Source organism: Varanus komodoensis, unplaced genomic scaffold (assembly GCF_004798865.1).
Source record: "Varanus komodoensis strain SLA01 unplaced genomic scaffold, ASM479886v1 scaffold3, whole genome shotgun sequence".
NCBI lineage: Eukaryota > Metazoa > Chordata > Lepidosauria > Squamata > Varanidae > Varanus > Varanus komodoensis.
In genome coordinates, this window is record NW_025335761.1 from 38,215,122 (window position 1) to 38,238,914 (window position 23,793).

A 23,793-nucleotide genomic window follows, 5' to 3' on the forward strand; every position below is an offset into this window, starting at 1 on the left:
CTTTGCTCCGTTGGAGCGCGTCCTGCCTTCCTCTGCAGGGGAGAACAGGTCTCTACCCATCTCCATGTGACACCCCCTCACATACCTGTATGTTGCCAACATATCCCCTCCGAGTCTCCTCTTCTCCAGGCTGAAGAGACCCAGTTCCCTCAGTCTCGCCTCATACTCCATACTAGGTTGCTCTCATATGATGATGACCAGTGACTTGTCAGATTCAATTCATAGTTGGGATGAATTGGCCAGTGGTTTTGCTAAAGAGATATACAGCAACTTGGTAATTGTTTTAAAAATAAAAACAATTAAATTTTTTAATGTGCAATAATACATTCACAATGTGGCATCATACTCAGATAATCTGTTTACATACACATTTTTGAACTGACAAATAGGGATGATGCAAGCTTGCTGAATTTCTCTGAATTCAGTCTTGAATTCTGTTCTTGACTCATGTCTATATTGGAATGCAAGCATTGTTTTTTCCTATCTTCCTGCATGTTTTTTTGTGCATATTTTTTTCCAAATGCACACAAATGTTGAAATGCATGCATTCTTCTCCCTTTGATTAAAGTGTACTTGTTTGTATTTTCCAAAAGGGCACTTTTTTTCCAAATGTACACCTATTGTTGAACATAATATATTTTGGTCCGTGGATCATATAGCAAGCTTAAAAATGTATGGACTTCAGTTTTCATCTAAGACCGAGTTCGGTCTGCAAGGTGCGAAGTGGGTAGATTCTCATCAAACTAAAACATGTTTCTCTTATATCTCTGCAAACAGACTATGGAAATACTCTAACAAGTGTTTCTGATCTGGTTTGCTGTTGTATAAGGATGGTTGGAACATTTATAAGCATGCTTCAGAGATTCCATGTACATAACAAAGCTATAACACAGACAAATGTTTATGATTCAGCACCAGTAGAAATGCAGAGAATAACAAAGTAGGGGAGCCCTTTTTGCTGTGAACTTGCTCTCTTTCCCTGTAGAACCTTGGTAAAGGTACTCAGAAATTACCCTCCTGTAATAGGAATACTAATACATGGGAAAAGATAAGACATAAACCTTTCTGTATGAATGATGTGGCCAACTCAGGAAGCCCAAAAACTGAATGCTGAGAGCTATACAAATTATAGTACAGTGTGAAAGAATTGCTGGCTTAAAATTTAATTAACCCAAATCAAACATTATCTGTCTGAATACATCCTAAGATGAATCTTAAGCACTTTAATATTTATGAGCCTGTTTCAGATACCGTCATGTAATCCTGCCCAATTCCTTGAAGTCATTGCAGGATTCTAGGCATCTGGGAGGAAGATACCACTCTTTTTGCCTGTGCCATCATGGCCAGATAAGTGAGTGGGGAAGAATTCCAGCTCTTACATAACTGAGCTGGAAAAGAATGATGGGGCATAATGCTGACCCCAGCTTGGGAATGAGCATTATAAATTGCCAAGTTCTGAGCTCTGAACCACAGAATTAGACATCAGTTGTACACTACTAATTGTAGGACTACTACTAATGCCAGATTTTGATTCATATACTGGCATGTTGAAGCCTTGTAAGAGATTTTTTCTTCAGAACCAGGTGATTGTATATAGCCATAAACCAGAACCTGAGACATTCTGTAGGGCACAGGATAGAAAAGATTTTAATAAAATGGATGAATGAATGAAGTGATGGATTTATTAAATCTGTTGTTTGTTGCTCTATAGCTTATAAGCAGGCTCTACACTCTCCTGACCAAAGCTAAGCCAAGCCTGTTTCAGAATTTCAGCTATAGAGAAGGAAGTGTGTTTCCTCTACTATTTCAGAATTAAATTACAGAGGTTCCCACTCCCACTGTAATTTGATTATAGAAACTGATCTCACTAAAACCTAATTTGTTTGAATGGAAGTATCAAGGGAGCATTAATAAAAACAACATTCAATTATCCAGACATTTGGATAAATGGGAATGGTATTTGCAATGGATTACACTGACTTGCATATACATATTCAGTATATATAGTGCATTTGGATAACTAGGACATTTAGATAAGTGAGGTACAGATAATTGATCTTCTGCTCTAATTGCCCATCAGTTTAAGTTAGCATCAAGGGACCATAAAATGCACAAGCAGCCCTGGGCATTATTCTGAAGCCGGGCACCACAGAACAATGGATGGTCAGCCGGTAGTTTTTTTTTTTCCAGGCATCTTCAAATAAGCTGACTTCAGAACAGTGAAATTCAGGAAAGATGCTTAATGCTAACATAAACTTGAAATGTGAATTATGTATTAAATGCAACAGGCTGCCCATGTGGACAGAAACAGCATCAGGCTTGAAACTGTTAGGTCTTTTGAGGTCCCGACTCCCGAGCATTCCATTTGGTGATGCCCCAAGATTCACAGGGGAAGCTCAAAGTAGCAAGATCAAAGTAGGAAGAATGTAGGACCTCAAACAGCTTGGGATGAGCATTGCTGGTTGGGCAGCTCTCCTACTATGACAATAGGGGGATGTTGTCTCAGCATGGCACTAAAGCAAACTGAAGCCTATAGGCTGCAAAAATCTGTGTGCTCAGGAGCTGTGTGGATGGGAGGGCCTGGATAGGGCACCCATTATCCTGCCTCCTGAGGGAGCAGCCCGTGCCTTATCCTCATTGGAGTTATCTGCTGCATTCTAGAAGGCACAAGGACCGGGGGATGTGGCACAATAAGCTGCGCCTCTTCCTCGCTGCTATTTCCTGTTCACCACTTTTGCTAAGTGCATAAGAGCAATGCCAGGATCGATGAAAGGAGCAGCAGTTCCACTTGTGGGGCAGTGGTGCAGAGTGGGCTCGGAAGGGAACCATGGTAGTGGTAAACAGGTGGGCCCTCTAAGCTGGACTCACCCTCCAGCTTTCCTGAAGAAGAGCATCAAATGAAAGTCTTTTCTAGAAAGTGCCATTAGGGGAAACTTCACCTGTCTTGAAAATATGATGGATAGGAAAATAGCTCTTTGGGTTCCCATTGCAAGACAATGGGGACATCTAGTGGCAAGTCACCTAATTACATGTGGGCGTTGCCTCCAGGGAATGTGTTCACCAGTGTGCCCAAGGCAAAGATGCTCCCTTCTTAATTCTGCCAGCCTGGAACTAAACCACACATTGGCTGCTTGCCTAGTATGGCACATGCTCAGTTTCTCTCTCAATATCTTCAGTGGATAGCAGAGAGGCCTTTTTGATGGATGGAGAGAAAGCCATCTGATTAAAAAGGTTTATTGAGACAAAATCAAACTTGTATAACACAAGAGAGTCTCTAAGTGACATAAACACGCTTTGCTATTGTGTTGTCTGTATTGCTTAGCACTTGCCGATATTCTTGGTGTAAGAAGTGGAGGGAAAGCATTACGGAGCTTTCTTGTGTGGCCGTTGCTTTTTATTTTTTCCCTTTTTAGGTCTTCGTTCAGTGTCCAAAGGTAACATAGCTCACTGTTTTGCCTCTAACAGCCAGGTCTTCAGTGTGTTACCTTCAAGTAAGTGCTAGCAGTTACACCTCCATAAATGCTCATCGGTTTTGTTGTTGTTGTGATGTGATGTCAAGTTGTCTTAGAGTTAAGGCAACCTTACGAGTAAAAGCCTTCCAGCATGCCCTATCCATGGCAGCCATGCTAAGATCTTGTAAGTTCAAGACTGTAGCTTCCTTTATGGAGTCAGTCTATCTCAGACTTGGACTTGCAGGTTAGACAGTGTTTTAGGATGCTGACAGCCCAAACCTCAGTGTTGGGCGGACTCCCCCTGATGTAAATGAGCACAGGATTGCCACCACCTACTCAAAGGGTTGCCCAAGGCAGGTCTCTAAGAGCTACTCCCAGCAGCTGTATATAGGATTGCAGACTTAACAGTCAGTGCTATGCACATCTGCTCACCTCTAGGTCCCACTGAGTTTGGTTGTAGAATTTCAATGCGTGTAGGATTGCAGCCTCAACACTATGAAGTCATGGATGAGGAAGGTCTTGCTGTGTACTGATCTGGCATTTAAAAGCAGCATCTGGGGACCCAGGGACAGGCCGGCAGGGCAAGCGTTGTGGTTGCAGGGGGAGCCAGAACACATGCAGTCACTGACCTCCTGGGCCACACGCCTTTACTTGGCTAGCCCTCCATGGAATGCTGTATCTCCTGCTACCCATCACTTCACTAATTGACCCCCCATCACAGTGCCCCACTTGATTCCATCACCTCCCTCCTTTGTACAGGGCCTGTGAGCTAGGAGGGCGCAGGCCTGTGAGGTAGGAGCAAGAGCCTACCGGTCAAGCAGGCAGGCCACGGGGGTGTCTCTCTCCTCCATGTGGCAGTTCCATACAATCCAGTTAATTTTCCACTGTAGTGTACTGGGTTATTTAAGATAAGAAGTTGGCTAGGATAGGTAGGGAGCATTGCAGGAGGAAGGCTAGTAGGAAGTGGTATCCAGAGGTGTGGAAATAGGAAGATAATACTAAGAAGTGAAGGTTGGAAGTAGGAAGTTAGAAAGTTTTTTTCCCCTGTATGTGTACTAGTGTGTCTGGCTCATTTTTGCCTTTAAGAAAAAGAAATTTTATTTGCTGGATACTTTTAGGATAGGGTTGTTTTAAACTGATTATTTTAATGTGATTTTATCTTTATGTGAATGCTTATTTTTATCATTGCTGTTGTTTAAAATTTTTATTATTCACTGTTTGTATTGGTTTGTTTTATTAACATTTTTTAATGTAATGCAATGTAACGTAGGCTGCTCAGACAGCCTTGTGGCTATGAGGTATGACATACAAATGCAATAAATAAATGCATAAATAAAATCCGAGACAGTGACCTGTGCACATCGGTTGCTGGCGAACTTGGGCAGAAAGGTGCTATTGCACTTACCTTATTGTTAAATTATATTATCATAACCTGGCTTTGGAATCTTGTGATCAACTGGTTCGCCACTGTGGGAACAGAATGTTGGACTAGATGGACCCTTGTGGCTCTTTTGATGTTCTTATGTCTTACCATGTTCGCTATTGATCCTGAAGTTCTTGAATGCTTTGAATGGCAATCTGTATGGATGCAAAGTGTGGACATTAATTCAGTTTCAGATTCCCCACATGTTTCCAGTTCAAATAAGCTTCTTTCAGGGCAAAGCTATTCACTATAAAAAGTGTTTGGCCTCATTACTTCCCTTCCATGGTTTTCTCCTTCAACAAGAAATAACGAGTTCACGAGGATATCTTGAGTGTAAAATATACTTGGAATCTCAGCATTTTTTTCTGTTGATTTGGCACAGATGTGTGCCATCATTTTGTGGGTCAGAATATGACTGTCTTGCTGTGGAGCTCAAATGCGTTCGGTAAAGTTGCTTGTGGAGTCACATAATGGGATCACATTTGCTTTCACTGTTGTTATATGCCATCAAATAATCTTTGATTTACGGTGACCCTATCAAGGAACACCCTACAAAGTGTCTTGTCCTTGACAGCCCTGCTCAGCTCTTGTAAACTCACATTTGGTTACTTCTATAATAATGAACAAGGATGTCTCTAGGGATGCAAAGATGAGACCAGTTGTGAAGATCAGGCTTTCTTGTGCTCACTGGATTTCTCTTCTGCACTCAGCCCTGGCCAGGAAGCGAGCTCAGCCAAAAGCAAGTCCACGTATGTTCAGGACACTAGCAGCTTCTTTATGCAATGTACACAAAGTGTGCTGTTCTTTGCACAAAGTGCACAGAGCATATAGTTATTTGTGGAACGTATGCAAAGTATGCAAAGCCTGCAAGTCACATGTGCAGAAACAGAACGCTGTGTGCACAGAGGGTATCCAGGTGGAGTGTGCACATTGCATCCAGCTCTTACTGTGTACGTTTGCTTGAAGCTTTCGCTGTACCAAACCCAGGGCTATTCTAACCCTTGTGAGGACAAGATCTGTTTTCCATTAAGTAATAAAATGTTGGAGTCCACGCATATCCTGGCTTGCCCATGTTGATGGACAGGACAGGATTCAGCAGTGGTTATGATGGGGAAATTCTGAATGGCAGCAGTCACGCACGCAAGTTGTCAGCAGTTGTGCAAATCCAGCATCATGGCTCCAGGCGTACAGTGGATGTGGTATCCTGTCTTCCATGATGGAGCTTAAGAGTGATCGATTGTGTTGGGCTTCAGCAGCAGCAGGGGCTGCTAACCCCAAGTCTCAGCAAACCCTGGGACTGCTGGCCCTGCTCTTCCTCCTCCTTCCTGTTGCTGCTTGTTCACGTGCTCAGAGAGTGTCAACACTGACAGAAGAAGTAGCAGCAGGGCCTCCTTGAGTCACCCCCGGGGTGGCCACATGGATTGGGTCCAGAGCAAGGAAGCAAGAGAAACAGCAGCAACGTGAAGGCAGTAACTCCACTCCAGGACTGGGTGAATACAAAGGGTATATTGTCCAACTATTACCCAAACTCTGGAGTTGGCAGTGGGAACTTGTATTTCTCTGAATGCTCTATCTTGTTTCTCTGTAATCTTAGACTGGTACAGAATGCCAGTTCTCCTCCTCCTCCTCCTTCGAGACAGGTCTTGTTCAGAGTCAAAAGCTCTATCCCCAGAGCTTTTTTGAGAAGGGGTGGGGAAAAATGTGATTTTCAAACTCACTGAAGTTCTCTGAATTTGCCCTCAAACTCCATTTCACCTTGATTATGTTCCTCAAGATAAGCATCTTTTTCTTTTCTGTAATCACACAGAAAAAGTTCATCCTCTCCAATAGGCTAAAACATGAAAATATAGGCTAATGTGCAAGTGCACATTTTTTAATGCACACACAAGTTTGGGAAATTGCAAAAAAAAAAAAAAAGAAATCCCAATAATTCTGTTCTTGCTAACATTTGCATGTAGGGTTGTGAACGGGACATGTTCACATGTTTTATGGACAGAAACAAAATTCCCACACTTCCCTATCTTTGGGTGCTTCTTTTTGAAGTGTGCATTATTATCTGGATTGATGTATGGCTTTTTCCTTATCCCTGACAGGTTGTTTATAAGAATAATGACATCCGTCTGGAGCTGTCTCGCTTGGCAAGGATTGGTGACACAAAAATGAAAATCTATGGGGAGGTGAAGTTCACATGCGAGAATGTGGCTACATTGGACCCCATCAACTTTGAGACACCTGAGGCCTACATTAGCCTGCCTAAATGGAACACCAAGCGGATGGGGTCTATCTCCTTTGACTTCCGCACCACAGAGCCCAATGGCCTCATACTCTTCACCCATGGAAAACCTCAGGAGAGGAAGGATTCCAGAAGTCAGAAGAACACCAAAGTGGATTTCTTTGCTGTGGAACTCTTGGATGGAAATCTCTACCTGCTTCTTGACATGGGCTCTGGAACTGTCAAAGTAAAGGCCACTCAGAGAAAAGCTAACGATGGAGAATGGTATCATGTTGATATTCAAAGAGATGGCAGATCAGGTATGAAGATAAATTTCTGGGAAACGGAAGGGACACCTTCTTTCTCTACAGCAGCCTACCACAGCCTGGTTCCCTGCAGATGTTTCAGGGTATAACTCCCAGCACTCCTTATCACTGATCTTGCTGGATGGAGTGGAAGCCCCAAACATCCGTAGGGTCACCAGGTTGGAGAAGGGTGCACTATGGTACCACGGACCTTCAAAAATCCTTCAAAGAAGGATAAAATATTCTTGCCACATAAACTACCAGATATGTTGTGAGGAATGTGGGTGCTGAGTTGTGGGAAGGGACCTGGTTCAGGCAGACATGCATATTCCTGTGTTGCTTCTGAGTATGTCCAGATAGACACATTATTTATCTGTTTGATTGTTGTTGCTTATATTTGAAATTTTATGATTACTGTGTTATTGATATGCTTCGTTCTAATGTTTAGACTGATTGTATGCCATTCTGAGAGTTTTTACTCTAGAATGGTATATAAAAGTTTTTGATCAATAAGACAGGGGGAGGTGAATTTTGGAATGGACTCAGGATAGAACTATTTAATTTCCTCTTGGAGATGGAGAAATAAAGTCCTTTCCAGATTATTCAGTGACTTGCCTATTGGTAGTAGGACTACATGCTGTCACTCAGATTTTTTTTTACAGATGTGCACTTACTGTTACAACAGAAATAGAAATACATAATCCATGTGCCTCATTAAGATGTCAAGAATTTTGACACAAAATATGGTGGGATTGATGCTGGAACTAGCAGCCTTTAAACAGTTTAACTTTGATGGATAATGCAGTATCCACTCATTTACTTAAGTTTTCCTTGGCAGAAAAAGCAAGTCGAAAAGGGCTAGTCCTGGCAGGATTTTGCTTTCGCTTTTTAACCTGCAAGTTTTAATATTAGGGATTTTGCATCACCTGAAGCTGGTTGATACAGACTGCAGCATCTTACAGGGATGCAAAGTCATTGTTTCTTTTTGCTCGGGTTGGCTCACTTTTGATTAGCTTTCCAAGATCAGTTCAATCCAAAGCATTCATTTCCACTGCTTGATCTTTTGCTTACGCATATGGTTGTATACCTAGCTGCTGGACAGCGACATTCATAAGAACTGTAAAAGAAGCAGGCAGAGTTCTGCAATGCGATGTACATCTGCTTAGTAATATATCTCATCGTGTTCTTTGGGGTTTATTCACTGGTAAATGGGTGTAGTATTGCAGCTTTTGGACCACTGAGAGTAAAGCCTTGATCTCATGGGCTTTACTTCTGAGCAGATATTTATATAGGATTGTGCCATCACAGGCCCATCTATTTGAAGCAGATTTCAGTATCGGTCTCCTCGTTCCTGCCATATTCAAGAGGACTGAGAAGTGCCGGACTCTGCATGGATTAAAAAGTGCTGAATCCTGCCATAGCCTGGCACATTTTTGTCCCATTGATTTCAGTGGGAGGTAGAGAGCTATGCTTGTGCTGTGCTCTCCTGCTTCAGAATAATGGGGTCTTAAATGTTATCACCCCAAGCTTTAGCTGATGGAGAACGTTGCATCTTGTCAACCTACTTAAAGGTAGAACTCTATCCTAGCTTTATTTTATCCACAGTTGACTTCAAATGGTGATCCCTGCACAAAAGGCAAACATTTCTATCTAGCTACTGTTGACACTTGGACATTTCGTGTCAGTGCATGAATGCAGTGATACAGTTCAGTCATTTTAGACTCTGGCCCCAGTGCCTGAATGAGCAAGTGGGCATTTTACTTTTTTCACCCTTTTCCACTAATGAGGCCAGGCTGGCATCTATGGTTTGCTTCCTCCTCTCCATTCTGTTCTCACAGCAACCCTGCGAGGTAGGTTAGCTGAAGATCATCTACTAGACCAAAGTTACTCAGTGAACTTCAGGGCTGAGCGGAGCTCAAGCCTGGTCTCCTGAGTCCCAGCCCAGCATCCTGAGGGCTCCACCATGCCGCTGCCCCTGCAACATTTGCCTTCCCAGCACTGTAGCCAGATGGCTCCGCTCCCTCTTTTGTTGGGGTGCCACAAAGAAAAGTGCCCCATTTCTTCCTCCTCTACCGAGCCAGTCTGAAAGAGAGGTTGGGGCAGAGCAAGGCCAGCGCTTGTGGGGCCAAATGTGGGGGGTGGGAGATGGGACACCTGTCTTGGTGGGGAAGGGGAGGTGGGCCCTGCTTGGCTCCAGACTTTGCACAGCATGATGCCTTCTGCCTGCAAAGTATGGGCTCTGTCACAGAGCTATGGCTGAGTAATCCCTCTTCCCCTTTTCTTCTCTGTGAGCTAAATATGCAGTGATTCTGTGACCCAGATGGGGCTTGTCTGCAGGCATGCAGCGAAGCTGTGGCATATGCCCTGAAAGGTGGGGGCGAACCCACAGTATCAACATGTGTGCCCTGACACAAGTGCGCAGAAAGACAGGGCTGTCCTGCATTGCTGCACCTTTTGCATTTGAAGAGAAATAGCTGATCGTCTTGCCCAAATTATTCTGCATCAGAGTGACAGGTTGCTTTTGTAGGAGCTTCCAAGGCCATGCGTAAAAATAGCCTTTTCTAATTCCTTCAGCACTGCAGAGGATTGGACTGGATGTCCTTCATATGTTTCCAAGCATCTTGGTTTTATTACCCCGTGACTAGACTGTCTGGCAGGTTTGGTAGAGGGCAGCAAAGACCTTCCGCACAAGTCCTCTTGAGTGTCAAGGTTTTGCCTCAGCCAGAATCTCTCGTCTCCTGTAGCAAAGCCCTCGTTTCTCACCAATATTCAGACCACACAGAAACTTGAACTGGGCTTGCCAGCAGAGCTTGAATTCCCCCTTTCCTTGCTTCTGTTCCCTCTCAGGTACCATATCGGTGAACAGCAGAAGAACACCATTCACTGCTAGTGGGGAGAGTGAGATCCTGGATCTGGAAGGGGACATGTACCTTGGAGGGCTGCCTGAAAACCGGGCAGGCCTTGTCCTCCCTACGGAACTCTGGACAGCCATGTTGAACTATGGCTATGTGGGCTGCATCCGGGACCTCTTCATTGACGGAAGGAGCAAGAACATCCGGCAGCTGGCAGAGCAGCAGAATGCTGCGGGCGTCAAATCCTCCTGCATTCGGGTGAACACCAAGCAGTGTGACAGCTACCCCTGCAAGAACAACGCTATCTGCAAAGATGGCTGGAACCGGTTTATCTGTGACTGCACTGGGACCGGCTACTGGGGCAGAACATGTGAGCGGGGTAAGTCCACATTGAGTCCTGAGCTGAATTTTGACTGAACAGCACCATGGGCATGCGAGCTCTCACTGCTGAGAAGAGGCCCTTTAGAATAATCATGGCTAGCTAGGGATGTACAGATTTGGGTAAATCTCCTCCATCTCTACATCAAGGGTTGTCTTCTTTTGTTCCATCAGCCGCTCATTGATGGGATTGGACGTTTTCACCAGAATTCACTCTCTGTACTAATTAGTAGTAATTGGTGTAAGTGTGTATTAGCATTAATGCACATTAGCATGAATGCCCCTTACTTAGAACTGTATAACCCATTCAGAAGTGTACAGAATCTCTGTGACTCTGAAAAAGCTGGTCCACTGTGGAAATCACAGGTTGGATGCATAAAAATCGCAGCTTGTTTGAATTCATTTTGCATTTGTTCAGCATTTCTAGGAGCTGCTAAGAGTCAGTTCATACTGTGGAAAACAGACCTGCCTGAGGGCGATGGACGCTGCCTGTTATCCAGCAGGGTGCTGAAACACTTTTAGAAAGACAGCCAAATCTCATTTTGCACAAGCTCTTGAGGGCCACACTTCAGGGATGGTTGGAGCTGAAAGCATAAGGGGCAAGGCCAAAATACTAGCATTGTTTGCTTTAAAGCCTCTTACTACCAGTCACAAAGCCTTAGGAGAAGCATTTCAGCCTTTAAGAATGAGAGAAAAATGGCACAAAAGCCAAGAAATGATTGGTGGTTGGTAGAAAGGTCGAAGGGAAAGGTCCTAACTATCTGGAGAATTTCTGGCTGGCTTGGGGCCCCCAGAAGGACAGATTTACTCTACAGACTTTCATGCTGATGCATATCCTCAGTCAGATGCTTGGCAACTCCACGATGGCCTTGCAGAAGCATGCTGAGCTCAGCTTCTGAAATAAAGAACAATAGACTTGGTACTTGCCTGTGCCTTGTTCTCTTGGTAATGCAGATCTCCGTTTGAGTGTTATGGGACCAAATTAATCAAGGAGGACTGAAGTTCACCAGTGTCAAGGGCAGAACTGTGAGAGCCAGGGAGAGCCTTCCTAGGTACAGTGGAGGTCACACCACTGTTTTCTCATTGTCTTCTCTGACTGGTCACTTAAAGATGTCTGATTCAGGATATATGAGACACAATTATTACTGGTGTTGGCAGCCAAGAGACTCATCTGTTCTTGGTCAAATGAGAAGGAGCTTAGCAAACCTAGAACATTTGATCTATATACTATTCAAATTCCAGACGGTGCCATTAATTGTCACCCTTGTGTTGTGTCTGATGCCGTGCTCAGAATGAACTGAGTGTTGTAAAAACAAAGGCAAACCCAAACCAATGGCTTTGTTTCTGAGGCAAGCTTCTTGGTGACAGCAGAATTAGGACTAGGATCAGAATGCTTCCAAGAGGCTTTAGCCATGAAACACTTGTAGGATCCCCTTTTCCCCCTCTGTGCTGTAGAAGCTGGTAGAGTGGCCAGCAACAGCTGCATTTCCCATCCCTGCCTTATCGAAACAGGGTGCTGGACTAAATGAACCTTGGTCAGATTCAGAAAGGCAATTCTTACGCTGCTTTCCTGCATGTAATTACCCAGGAGGGAATCTCACTGAACTCAATGGAACTTACTACTGAGTGGAGAGGTATAGGGCTACATTGTTATGTTATTATGCAACATATGTAAGGTGACTATCTTTTCCTGGATCAGCTTGTGTAGATATAACACTCTAAATTTCCTACCTGTGATAAACAGGACTTATTCCATTAAATGGTACCAACTTAGCCCAGTTTAGGCATTTGCCAAAACCTGTGAGCAGTTAGAGTTTCGTGGCTGTGAATGCTAGCTCCATCCTCTAAATCTTGGCATGATAGCCTTGTCCACCTCTGTTCATGCAAGGAAACAGGGTGGCATTCATTTCTGTCTGTTTTTATCAGGATTTACCCAGTTTGCACTTTCTTGATCAAGCATGTGCTCGGGCCCACTCTGCAAGAAACTTGCAGCTTGCTGTACTGGGCCTTTACACATTGTGACACAGATCAACCAAATGACTTCCAAGCTTGACCCTTCTGTGAAAATTATCGTTTTCCACCATTCTCTCCTGTCTCCTTTCTCCTTTGTTGGGGACCCTCATCACTCCCTTTCTTCTCCTACACTCTCCATTCTGGAGGAAGAATTTGAGCTGGCAGACCTCCTGGAAGCTTGTTGCCTCCATGGCTGTTTACAGTATCTAGTGGACTGGAAAGACTGTGGGCTCTTGATAGCTTGTGGGGACTCTTCATGTCACCCACCTGATCTGGCAGTTTCCTCATCACTACCCACAGAAGCCAGGAGGGAAACAAAGGTTGGGAAGGGGAGGTGTCACAAGACTGGAGCTCATGCAGAGAGGGGTTCCAGCTCCTGCATGTTACAAGCTGCTCAGCTAGATTCGTCCAGTCCTGTGGTGGAAGCTGGGAACAGAGCTGGCAGGTAACTTTGCAGTTTCAAGGTTACCTGATGAAGATACTCAGGCAGAGCATGAGAAGGGAAGGAAAGGAAAAGGGAAGGGAGGTTTCAATTTTTATTCAACTCTTGACATGGACAGTTGCTTTCTCTACATCTCAATGAGAACACTGCTTTGATTTATTCTGCTTTGCATCTTGTTAAGGTTTAATAAAAGGACTTGCTTCTAAAATCTCATTTGAGTAGCTTGAGAAGAAAAGACAGAGGGAGAAACCTACTTATGACACAAACTGCTGCTAAAGTCTATGCATTTCTCAGCTTTCATTGTTATTCATGCCCACCCACCCCAAAGAGCATCTAAAATATGTCTTGTGTACTTTTGAAAAATGTGCACAAATGCACTTTAATCAATGGAAGAAGAATGTGCACATTTCAGAAATGCACATAATTGCCGCATACATTTAGACAAATAAGAATGAAAATATACACATTGTCTTCATGTGAAAGGAAGAAACAAAACTTTCAACAGGATATGGGCTTGCACTGGAATGGACTTTGAGATGAAATTTAGAGAACCTTGGTGAGCTCCACTTTTGCTCCGTCACAGATCCCTAGTTCAGACTTTACCATGTTGAACTGGCAAAGACTGAAAAGAACTTCTACTTAAGTTTGCGTGAATGGAATAGAGCTATCTTATGTGATTACAGAGTCCTCTTTATCAGGATTTCTGCTCACACAGAGTTACTCACATCCCAGTTAATGTTTTTCGAATCCCCTTTAGACCTTGCTGGCCTTATATGGCAAGCTTAGAACTGAAATGTTTGGAGGGGCACACCTAGAGATCTCAGAAGCAACCCTGTCCTGAACCTCTGTATACTTTAAGCCCTTGTATTCAGGCATACTCCTGAAGCTCTTAATTTGTTTATTCCACTCCCTGCGATCAACATCGTAACTACACCCTCTCATTTTTTAAAAAAATGAAATGTATTTCCAGGCAAGGTACTTTTCAATGCATTAGAAATGGGGCGTGTGTCAGTTTGCTACCTGTAGGATGGACCCGTTGATCCCTTAAATTTAAAAGGAAATGGAAGACTACTCCATTCTTTTGTATACAACCTGACACACGTAGGAGCATTATGCATTTCCAGTCTGATTTGTGCTAAGAACAGCTGTTCAGAGTTACAAATGTAGTGCAGGCGCACATGAGATGAAAGCAAAGTACTCTGAAACACATACATGCCTTAACGCTTGTAAATTGAATGCGGTTCTGAGAAATGACTGCACTCATATGAAAGCAAAAGTAATTCAAAGAAAAGGGTTCAATGCTTTACAGGAAGCTTTCCATATAATGTGGATGTCAACTTATTCAGGAGTCTATACAAAGCAGGATACTTCCATATTCCTAGTAGATGCATATCCCCCACCATACAATCTTGAGAAGAGAACAGCAAAAGCAATCTTGCAGCAGCTCTTTCCTCTGGATCCAGTCATATATCATCTTCACGGCATTATGTTAAATAGGGATGAGCAATATTCCAATTTTTGGGCTGTGTCACTTTCAAAAGGTTGCACCCATAATGCATTGCACCCCATATCATTAAAAATGGCAGAAAAATGTGTATTAGCATACCTTTTTAAATAACACAGTTTTTCTTTTAACTTTTTCTTTTGAAATACGCATTTCTAAATGCATATTTTGAAATACTCTTTTGAGCTGAGAACTATGTTGAAACATTTAGAAAGTGAAACAGTTGGAAAAATAACTAACACTAATCCATATTTTAGTCCAGAAAATGTATATTAGGCCAGCCCACACAACTGAATTCCTCAAGCAGACCTTGTATCTATGGTTCTTTGAGCCTGCAAGTACTTTCTAGCATTACCTTTCCGCCTGCTAAGACCTAAGAGACAGTTAGCTCTTCCAAACACTTATTTAGAACTTCCGCTATCTGTAACCAGTGGCTGACTTAAGTCATTTATCCGAAGCTCATTCCTGCTCTCCTTTCAGTTCTTATATCTACCTTGATACTGTGGCAAGTCTTCCACTGTTGAATTGGGATGCTGGTCAATGACTCTCTATGCTAACGGACACTGAAAGCTCAAGGTATAATTTTAGTTAGCTTGCTCATAATACCTGCCTGTGCAAGTTGTCTGTTCAGATGAGCCGTGCAACATCAGGTGAGGATTCAGTGTCAGATTCTGGCTTTTCTTCCTATACAAAAAGATTACATCTGGTAACAGCACTTTGATGACATGAGTAAATTGGAAGCATGGACAGTCACTTGCATACATCTATGGTTGACATGCCATCTGAGCCTGACTTTACAGTGTAGACCTGCTTGAAAGAAATATTTCTCATCACTTTTAGAGGACAGGGAGGTAAGGGATGGGAAAGAATTTTGCTTGCTTCAGCTTTTGATAAGAACTCACCAAATCCACACTTTTTTTTTTTTTTTTTTTTTGAGGAAGGAACCTTGAGATTTAAAGAATTGGAGTGTGGAAGAAAGTGAAATTCACAGGGTTTTTCATCAGGCTTTGAGTGGTTAGCTCTTGTTTATTTATGGCATGTATATACTTCTCTATATCTAAACAGATTCTGGAGCAGTAAATTAAAAAGATTAAAAAGAGTACATCACCCTATTAAAGAGAATACTGATTAAAAAGCAGCAGCTGGTCAACTAAGGAAGGCTTCTTGAAACAGAGAAGTGATGCAGCAGACAAGAGGGCAAACACCACCATTGATTGCATAGCCAGAAGTGTGGCTTCTAGATTGAGAGAGGTATTACTACCACTCTATATGACTCTGGTGCACCCACAACTGGAGTATTGTGTTCAGTTCTGGGCCCCTCATTACAGGAAGGATATAGCCAGGTTAGAGTCAGTGCAGCATACAGCCACAAGGATGGTGGCTGGATTGCAGGGAAAGCTGTATGAGGGGAGACTGAAGGACCTGGGTCTTTTCAGCCTGGAGAAGAGGAGACTCTGAGGGGATCTGTTTTTGACATACAGGTACATGAGGGGGTATCACATGGAGTTGGGTGTTCTTCCCTGCAAAGGAGGGCAGGATGTGCTCCAGTTGAGCAAAGCTAAGGGAACCAATTTGGATGCCAGGAAGTACTTCCTGACAGTTACGATCCCTAGGACATGGAAAGGGCTTCCACGGGAGGTGGTTGAAGCCTCATCGGTGAGGGTGTTCAATGATAGGCTGGACATGCACATGGTAGGCATGTCATGAGCAGAGCCGGCTGGAGCTGGGGGTCAGACTAGATGGCCCAGGAGACTCCTTCTGACTCTCTATGTTTCTATGTTTTCAGGAGGCATTGCAAACAACATATTGATGGTGCCTGCCTGATGTCCATAATGAAGGTTTTTTTTTTTTTCCCCTGGGTGAACTTCACTCAGGCCAAAGGTCCACGTAGCAACACCAGGGGCAGGATGACTTCAGTGATGGGGGAAGTTGATAAGGGAGAAGATATTTTTTCAGGTATCCTGGTCCCAGGTTGTTTAAACTTGGTACACTAATGGTAAAACCATAAACCTAGTCTAGTAGTGAACAGGTATCAAGGGCCATTTCCCCTGCAAAGGAGTTGCATGACAAAAGTCACGCTGCTGTCTTTTATGCTAGCAGTCTCATGGGCAGCCCACACAGAGCACTTGGCAGTAGTCTAGTGTGGAAGGTATAGGGCCTACACCACTGTGGCCAGACCACCCCCATTCAAGAGAGGCTGCGGCTGCTGAACCAGTAGAAGCTAGTAAAACACATGCTAAGCTGCCAGGGTCACTTACAACAGCAGCAGTGGAACTAGACGTACCTTCCAGCTGCAAATTTAAAGGGATTGCAACCCCATTATGCACAGGGAAAGTCTGGAAAGCCTAGTTTTCAAGCCTCTGTATTCAACCATGTCAGTGCTGCATTAGGCTGGCAACATCCCTCCCAGGCTCCTTCTCTTGAACCTGAGAGAAAGGCAGATATTGGTCAGAAAGGTATGGACCTGTCAGAAAGGTAGATAATGGTCCTGTCCATGCTGTAACAGTAGTTGCTGAATTTGTCTAGTGCAGATGGATGACGATTTGGTTCCAGCTCATTCACAAAGTTCTTCATATTCAGGAGAGCAGGAACTTGAGACTGAAACCATGTGAACAAAGGAGAAAGCAAAACCAACAGACTTGCCCATTCTTAATCCCATGCTGGCTGGGACTGTTGTGAAGGCTAACAACATCTGGAAGGCCAACTGCTCTTAGAAGCACATACCACAGAGGATCATAGTGATGGGCCACCCCATGGTACACGCCCTGCATCTGGAATTCAGATTTGTGCAAATGCTTCCATTTAGCTCCTGTGGCTGATCTGCACACATTTCCCTGAACTTTGATGAGAACCAGGCCTAAGCTGAGGAACTACTTAGTACAAGCAGCATTGTCCTCTGTGCTTCTTGATGGGCCTGCATGTATCCAAAGGGCTCTGCGTGCTTCTGGTGGGGAACATGGCTCAGTACTTCCCTGAAAAGACAAGAGCAAGATCTGTTGGAGGATTTGTTTTTGGAGTGACAAGGTTGGGTGTTTGGATGTGTGGATTTGAGAAGCTTGCCTGTTTTGTTTGAAAACTGGTGCCGTAGCCACATTGTCAAAAGAAACATTAAAAGGGTCTTTAATGTTTAAAAGGGTCTTTAATACACAAGCAGTAAGAATATATTGGCTTACGGTGTTCTGTCAATTTAGTTAAGGCATACAAGAGTAGTGGAGATGCTATATAGGGTGATGGGGTAAGAAGAGAGGGCTGGTATGAGGACAGATGGGCTTACAGAGGCATTCTCAGTTCGACATAGTTTGAGGGAGTAATTAGCATTTTCTATGTCTTTTGGCTTCTCATTTGCTAAAGAGCCTGATGGCTGCTGCAGCATTTGGTGAACACAGTAGCTGTGCTGACTGAGCTAATGAGGGTGATCTGCAGATGGAAAGTTCTAGCTTATGGAAATGATGTGCTTTTCTGCTCCACTGCAAAACCACCTTTTCACTGTCTGCAGGCATTCCTCAAGACACAATCCAAGCACTGCACAGATTGAGGCATGGCATGCACCCTGTCTTCAGATCAGCTTGTGACATTAGGGATCCGTGCTGGAAATGCCAAATGCTGAAGAAATGCCACTCCTTTTGGTGGGCCTCCAGGCTCTTCTTCAGATCCTTCTGCTCCAAATTCCTCTTTTAGAGGACCTGTGTGCACAGCAAAAGACTGAAAAGAAGAGCGATAGAGAGAGAGAAGCTATGTGTTATATTGATTAGGAAATCTATAGGCTTAGGACAGACATTCTCAACCTGTCAGTCTCTAGATGTTTTGGACTACAACCCCAGTCAGCTCCAGCCAGCATAGCTGTTGGTCACAGATGATATTTGAAGTTCATAACATTTGTGGGGAAACATTTGTTTGAGAAAGGCTGACCTATAAATAGGTTACGTGTCTACTGACGATGCAGTAAAATGCAAGTACATGGTAGGGGTAGAGAGTGGCAAGTTTAGGGTTGACGAAAATATGCAATTGCTTATGCGCTGCATCATGGCATAGATATCCCTTATTTTATGTCTGCTGATGGGAGTACATGGCATAGTTACAGCTTATGTCTAGGTTTCACAGAAATGCACTTCAGCTAGGGCTGAGCTGAAATGACTTGCCTTCCATTTTAGACAGGTAACAACTAAGAATTTCCAACTAGGTTTTAAAATAGCTGCATTTGTCCCAAGCCTTGGAACCATCCCAATGCTCCAGCTTTCCACTTTGACCAGCACAACTGGACTCACTCTGGCAACTCATAGAGAGGCCACTGTCCCCTGCGAGGCACCAAACACTGATGTAGGAAACATCATGTATTGAGCTCAATTTTAGATTGAAAAAGCATTTTCCTAGCTAACAGGTGCTTTGCCAAGGAGCAGAGAACTGTGCTGGGAGGGATCCTGTGGAGCAACCTTGGAGATCAAGTGCACACTAGGGCTGAGCTGAACTAAGGAATCCCTAAGCTTAGCTCAGCTCAGCCCACAATGTGAGGGATGCTCTTGCAAAAAGAAAGAAGAACTGGTGCCTGATCTCAGAAGTTCCAGAGTGCAGAGGACTATGGGGTTCTTGGCTGGACTTGGGGTGGCTGGTTCAGAAGAAGGTGTACTATGTTCATAGTACTATGGCTCTGGGGAATGAAAGGAAAGCTTAGCAAGGTGGCTTGCTACCTGATTGCGCTAAAGCGAAGGCTGGCTATACGCAGCAATAGCTGAGTGTTAGAAGATAATTAGTCCCCAGGAATCACAAGAACTGTCCAGGCAATATCTATACCTGTTGGCCTCTCTGGTGACTAGGAGAATTTCAGGATTGGGCCACAGAGGCTCTGGTGTGGCCAGTGCAAAGGAGCCCATAGGAGCTTGTTAGCTGGGTAGTGACTCAGGAGTTACAGTTATTACATATTCCCACTGTTGTTGAAGCAACTTCCTTTAATCTAACGGATGGCAGAAAAGCATTGGCTTTGCTGCAAGCATCAAGGGTATTATTGTAATTCTGGGCAGTTTTCCATATTTGTGGCTCTGTTGCAGCTTCCAGAACAAAACGGATTCTTGAACTAAGGTGTCAAGCTAATGTCAGTGAAGCTATGGAATACAGCTATAACAGGGTATCTGAAAAAGGGTCCATGATCTATCAAAATAAACAATCTGAAGAGCTCAACTGGAGGCAGGGCTTAGACCCAGAACATAATTTTAGCATTATGCTATAATTGTGGCGCATCTGACAAATTAATAGAGATGAAAAAGGCCTACCCTGCTTGGAGCAGAAACTGGAGGAGTTGAGATGGAATACACCACTTCAGGTTTCAGTAGGAGAAACCATTTTGGAATAATCTTTTGAAAAGTATGGGAGAGACATTTCTTGCAAATAGAAAGCTAGTGTATCAGGCAGAACTGTCCTAGCCTAGCTTACATGTTCTTTGCTAATGTTCTCCTTGCAGGGAATTGTGTGGGGAGCTTTTCCTTAATGTAAGGGAGCATTCCAATATAGTTTTGCTCATCCGCTTTTCTACTTAATACAGCCTATTCTATGACATCATCAGAGCTAGCTGATGTATGCATACAGGGTCATTTCCCCTGACTAAGTTAAGATAGCTTTGCTTTCACAATAACTCAGATCAGGGAGGGCATTACATGGCATAAGGTATGGCTTTCAGGAGGCTGGAACTACAAGATCAAATCATTAAAATTGGTGAGGATAGAACCATTGCTTTGTTGGCTTCATTTGCTTCAGAGTGTATTTGTAGCACCCACTTTTAAAAGTCATTAAAATGACATGCTTCTTTGGATGTAACACAAGGCAGACTGTTATTAGATTCACAGTTTTTCCACCGTTCATGGTTGTTCAGACTGCATACACTTTCTTATACGCCAATTGCAAGACTGGCCTCCACAGTTACCTTCTGCCCTTATAGTTGTGAGTGATGCAAAAGCAAAGGGCAACTTCAGTTGCTAGAAAGCAGCTGCTGACCTATTAAGACCATGCTTTCCTTTGTCTATTCCTAAATCTAGGCTCTCTCCTGCTTCTGGTAGGCATGGTAGGCAGGTCATGAGTGGAGCCAACTGGAGCCGGGGGTCAGTCTAGATGGCCCAAGAGACCCCTTCTGAATCGCTCTGCTTCTGTGTTTTTGCCCCATACAAATGTTAGCTCAGTGGCATGTGGTGCTGGCTGGGCAGGCACAGTGAATTAATGGTGCACTGTTCCCTTCCTTCACCAGGAAGCTTCCTCTTTCATCCTTCATAATAGGAAAACCTCTGCTGCAAATCTGTGTTAAGAGCCCTCCCTGGGAGATGTATAAAATGTTATATATCAGGGTGCAATTCTGTACACATCCAGATATAACAAGGGTGCTACAATACCTAGCATGTCCCAGCTAGCATGTCTGGCTGAGGCATGCTGAGGGTTGGAGGAGTTTTCCTGTAAACCAGTTAATTGCTGATACCTATGGAGGAGCCTGGACACAATAGTTAAGACTCCAGAGACACTACAGAGCTAACCTGGATTGTAGTTTTGTGCAATAACTTGCTGGCTGTTTGGTAGTTGGGTGGTTGTGCGTACAACTGCTGAAATGGGAATGGGGAGGGGGGAGAATAATGGGAATGTCCCTTTTGCTCCTGCTCCAACTCAGAGGAGCTCCACATTCGATAGGAGCAACAACCACACAATATTGGAGTTAGGCCACCTTTATTGCTTGGCTATCCAGTATTAAGAGAAAGAACCATAAAGGAGCACACAGCCTTGAAACTATTGATCAGCAGTTAGGACCTGGGCCGCAGGCTGGGAAGACTACAAGTCACCTGGTCACAGTCTTAGCTACCAAGGTGAGATGTATTTGATTTCTATTTCAATTAAAATAATTATTTCAAAATTTTCATTTATACATCTATATTACCACCTGCAAACTTTATGGAACCACGTGCTCTATTTTGTGCTCTCTTTTTCATGCACATGGCCATTCTATGCAGTGTACATAAAATCACAGACAAATGGCATTCAGTGCTACAGATCTTTTATCTGGGAGAAATACTAGGTAGGGATGGGTGAGAATTTCGTTTCAGTTTGGTTTTGATGAGGTTTTGCAGGCACATGCAAAATTCTGCATAGCCTGGACAAAAGGAACGTGCACTTGAAAAAACAATGTGAGAGAAACCAAAACTAGTTGCCTGGGCAGCCGTGCCAGAGGTTCACGTCTAGTAGTCAGGATGAGAACTCCTCCTTAGGTCCTAGCAACTTTCATGCTTGCATTTTCCTTTGAGATGCGCTTTACTGACTCCAGCCCCAACTTATGTCCGAAGCTGACTGGGTGGATCTTCTAGCAGGATTGTGTAAAACTGCTGCCAGTGGCTCTGCTGAGCCATCTAATATTTCTATAGCTCAAGTACACACATGGCTTTATAGCAATCATCATCAGTGGACTGATTGAGAGGTAGATCAGTTATTAATGAAACAGTTCACCAGGGAACTCTTCAATTTGTTGATGAAATGGAAATGAGAAGCTACAACAGATTGCATTTCTGTTGTTTTACTGGCTTCTTATAGACATCTGGTTGGATGACAGCATATAGGTGCCAGACATCCTCAGCCGAAACACAAGGGCCAAGGGTGATGAAGGTGAATGGATAATTGAAGCTTACTTAGGAAAGTGTTGGATGTTTGGGAGAAAATAGCAGGGCCAGAGGCAAAGGCTGAGTCAGGAAGAAGCAAGGGTCAGATGCCAACACTGCACAGCAGGACCAGAGGCAAAAGCAAAGCCGGGAACAAGCAAAAATCAAGGCACAGTGAAGGTGTTGCAGGTCTGGAGGCAGAAACCAAATCAGGAACATGAAGCAAGGCTGAGCAGGACTGGGAAGAGCTTCCCCTGGTTTCTGCCTGGACTGCATGGTTGCAGTGGCCCCAGCTCTGCAATCATCTACAGACTACTGAGTACCAGCAAGGTGAGCTAGGCTGCTTCTCTATTGGGCCATCCGAGGGAGCTGCATCACTCTGCAAATCCTGCCATGTGCAAGCCTGGACTTGGTGGGCCTTCTGTCTGAGCGCAGCCCTTCATATTGCTAGATTCTAGATTGCTGGGCTCTAAATCCCTTGAATGGGGGAAATGGGAAGCTTGAACAGTTTGCTAAATTGTATGGGATCCAATCTTGCTCAAATCTCACTCACCTCCCTGCTTAACCTGGGCACCAGCTCTGCGTCATTATGTGCTTTGCTGGGTGCTGCTTATGAAGGGCAATGCATCTGCTGTTGCTTATGTGATGGTAAACAGAGGGCTTTTGCTTCCCTTTTATTATCTGCTGAGTACCTTTATTGCAACATTTCCTAAAAGCTCTTTAATGACAACACACATCTGCCCATTATGTATCCAATAAACTTAGGAGCTATAAAATTACAAAGCAATAAGAAGTGCTACAAAATTATTTACTATATGGAGTGAGTTGTGCAGCTCTTGCTTTGCTTCCTCCCTGGCTAAAAGGAAGGGCTGTTTCATGGCTGGCTGCACCTTCTATGAATTAATTGAGATGAGGTCACATAAGTTTTTGATGCTTCTTTAGAAGAGGCTAGGTCAGGCATCCTGGACATGCAAAATTGGGCTGAAATCACCTAGCAACAAGTTTGCGGAGATGATTTTCAATCTTGCCAACTCCTAAAGTTGCTTCTGGGAACAATTCAGTAGAGATTTCCTTCAAAGCCCTAAGTGACTTAGGACCATAATACCTCAAGTACCACCTCCTGGTATCCCTGTGCCCAAACATCTGGCAGGATGCCTTACTAATTTAAGGGGGGAAGGAAAAGTGCTAAATTGGGAAATCTTTCAGCCCATGAGGACCCCCCCCCCCCCAGCTGCATTCTGTAAGATGGCAAAACCTATTTTTGTTTTCTTCTGTTGTTTCAGCTGACCTTTCTTTATGGGCCAGTACTTTCCAATCAGACCCTATCTTTGTTTTGCTATCTTGTTATTTTAAAGAAATGTTATTGTGTTCTATAACTGATTTTCACTGTTGTAAGCTACTCTGCAAGCACTAGTAGAGTGGGAAATAAGTTCATATACAATATACAATGCAAATAAAGAGATTTATATTGTTAATTTAAAGTATTTTAATTGATTTTTGTTGTGAGCCGCCCCGAGGCTTCAGTGAATGGGGCGGCATAGAAATTTTCTAAATAAATAAATAAATAAATTTAGCAGGAGACACTGCTTGTTTAAT

At 43.7% G+C, this 23,793-nt stretch overlaps 1 protein-coding gene across 17 annotated transcripts in view; it reads left to right on the forward strand.

Annotated features, from left to right (window-relative positions):
- NRXN3 (neurexin 3) overlaps window positions 1-23,793 on the forward strand; it is a 1,430,678-nt gene that overhangs the window by 440,001 nt on the left and 966,884 nt on the right. For all 17 annotated transcript variants that reach the window (XM_044437223.1, XM_044437237.1, XM_044437228.1 and 14 more), the window contains 2 exons: window positions 6,969-7,407; window positions 10,240-10,623. In XM_044437223.1, coding sequence (XP_044293158.1) covers window positions 6,969-7,407; window positions 10,240-10,623 — 823 coding nt within the window. The remainder of the gene's footprint in view (window positions 1-6,968; window positions 7,408-10,239; window positions 10,624-23,793) is intronic.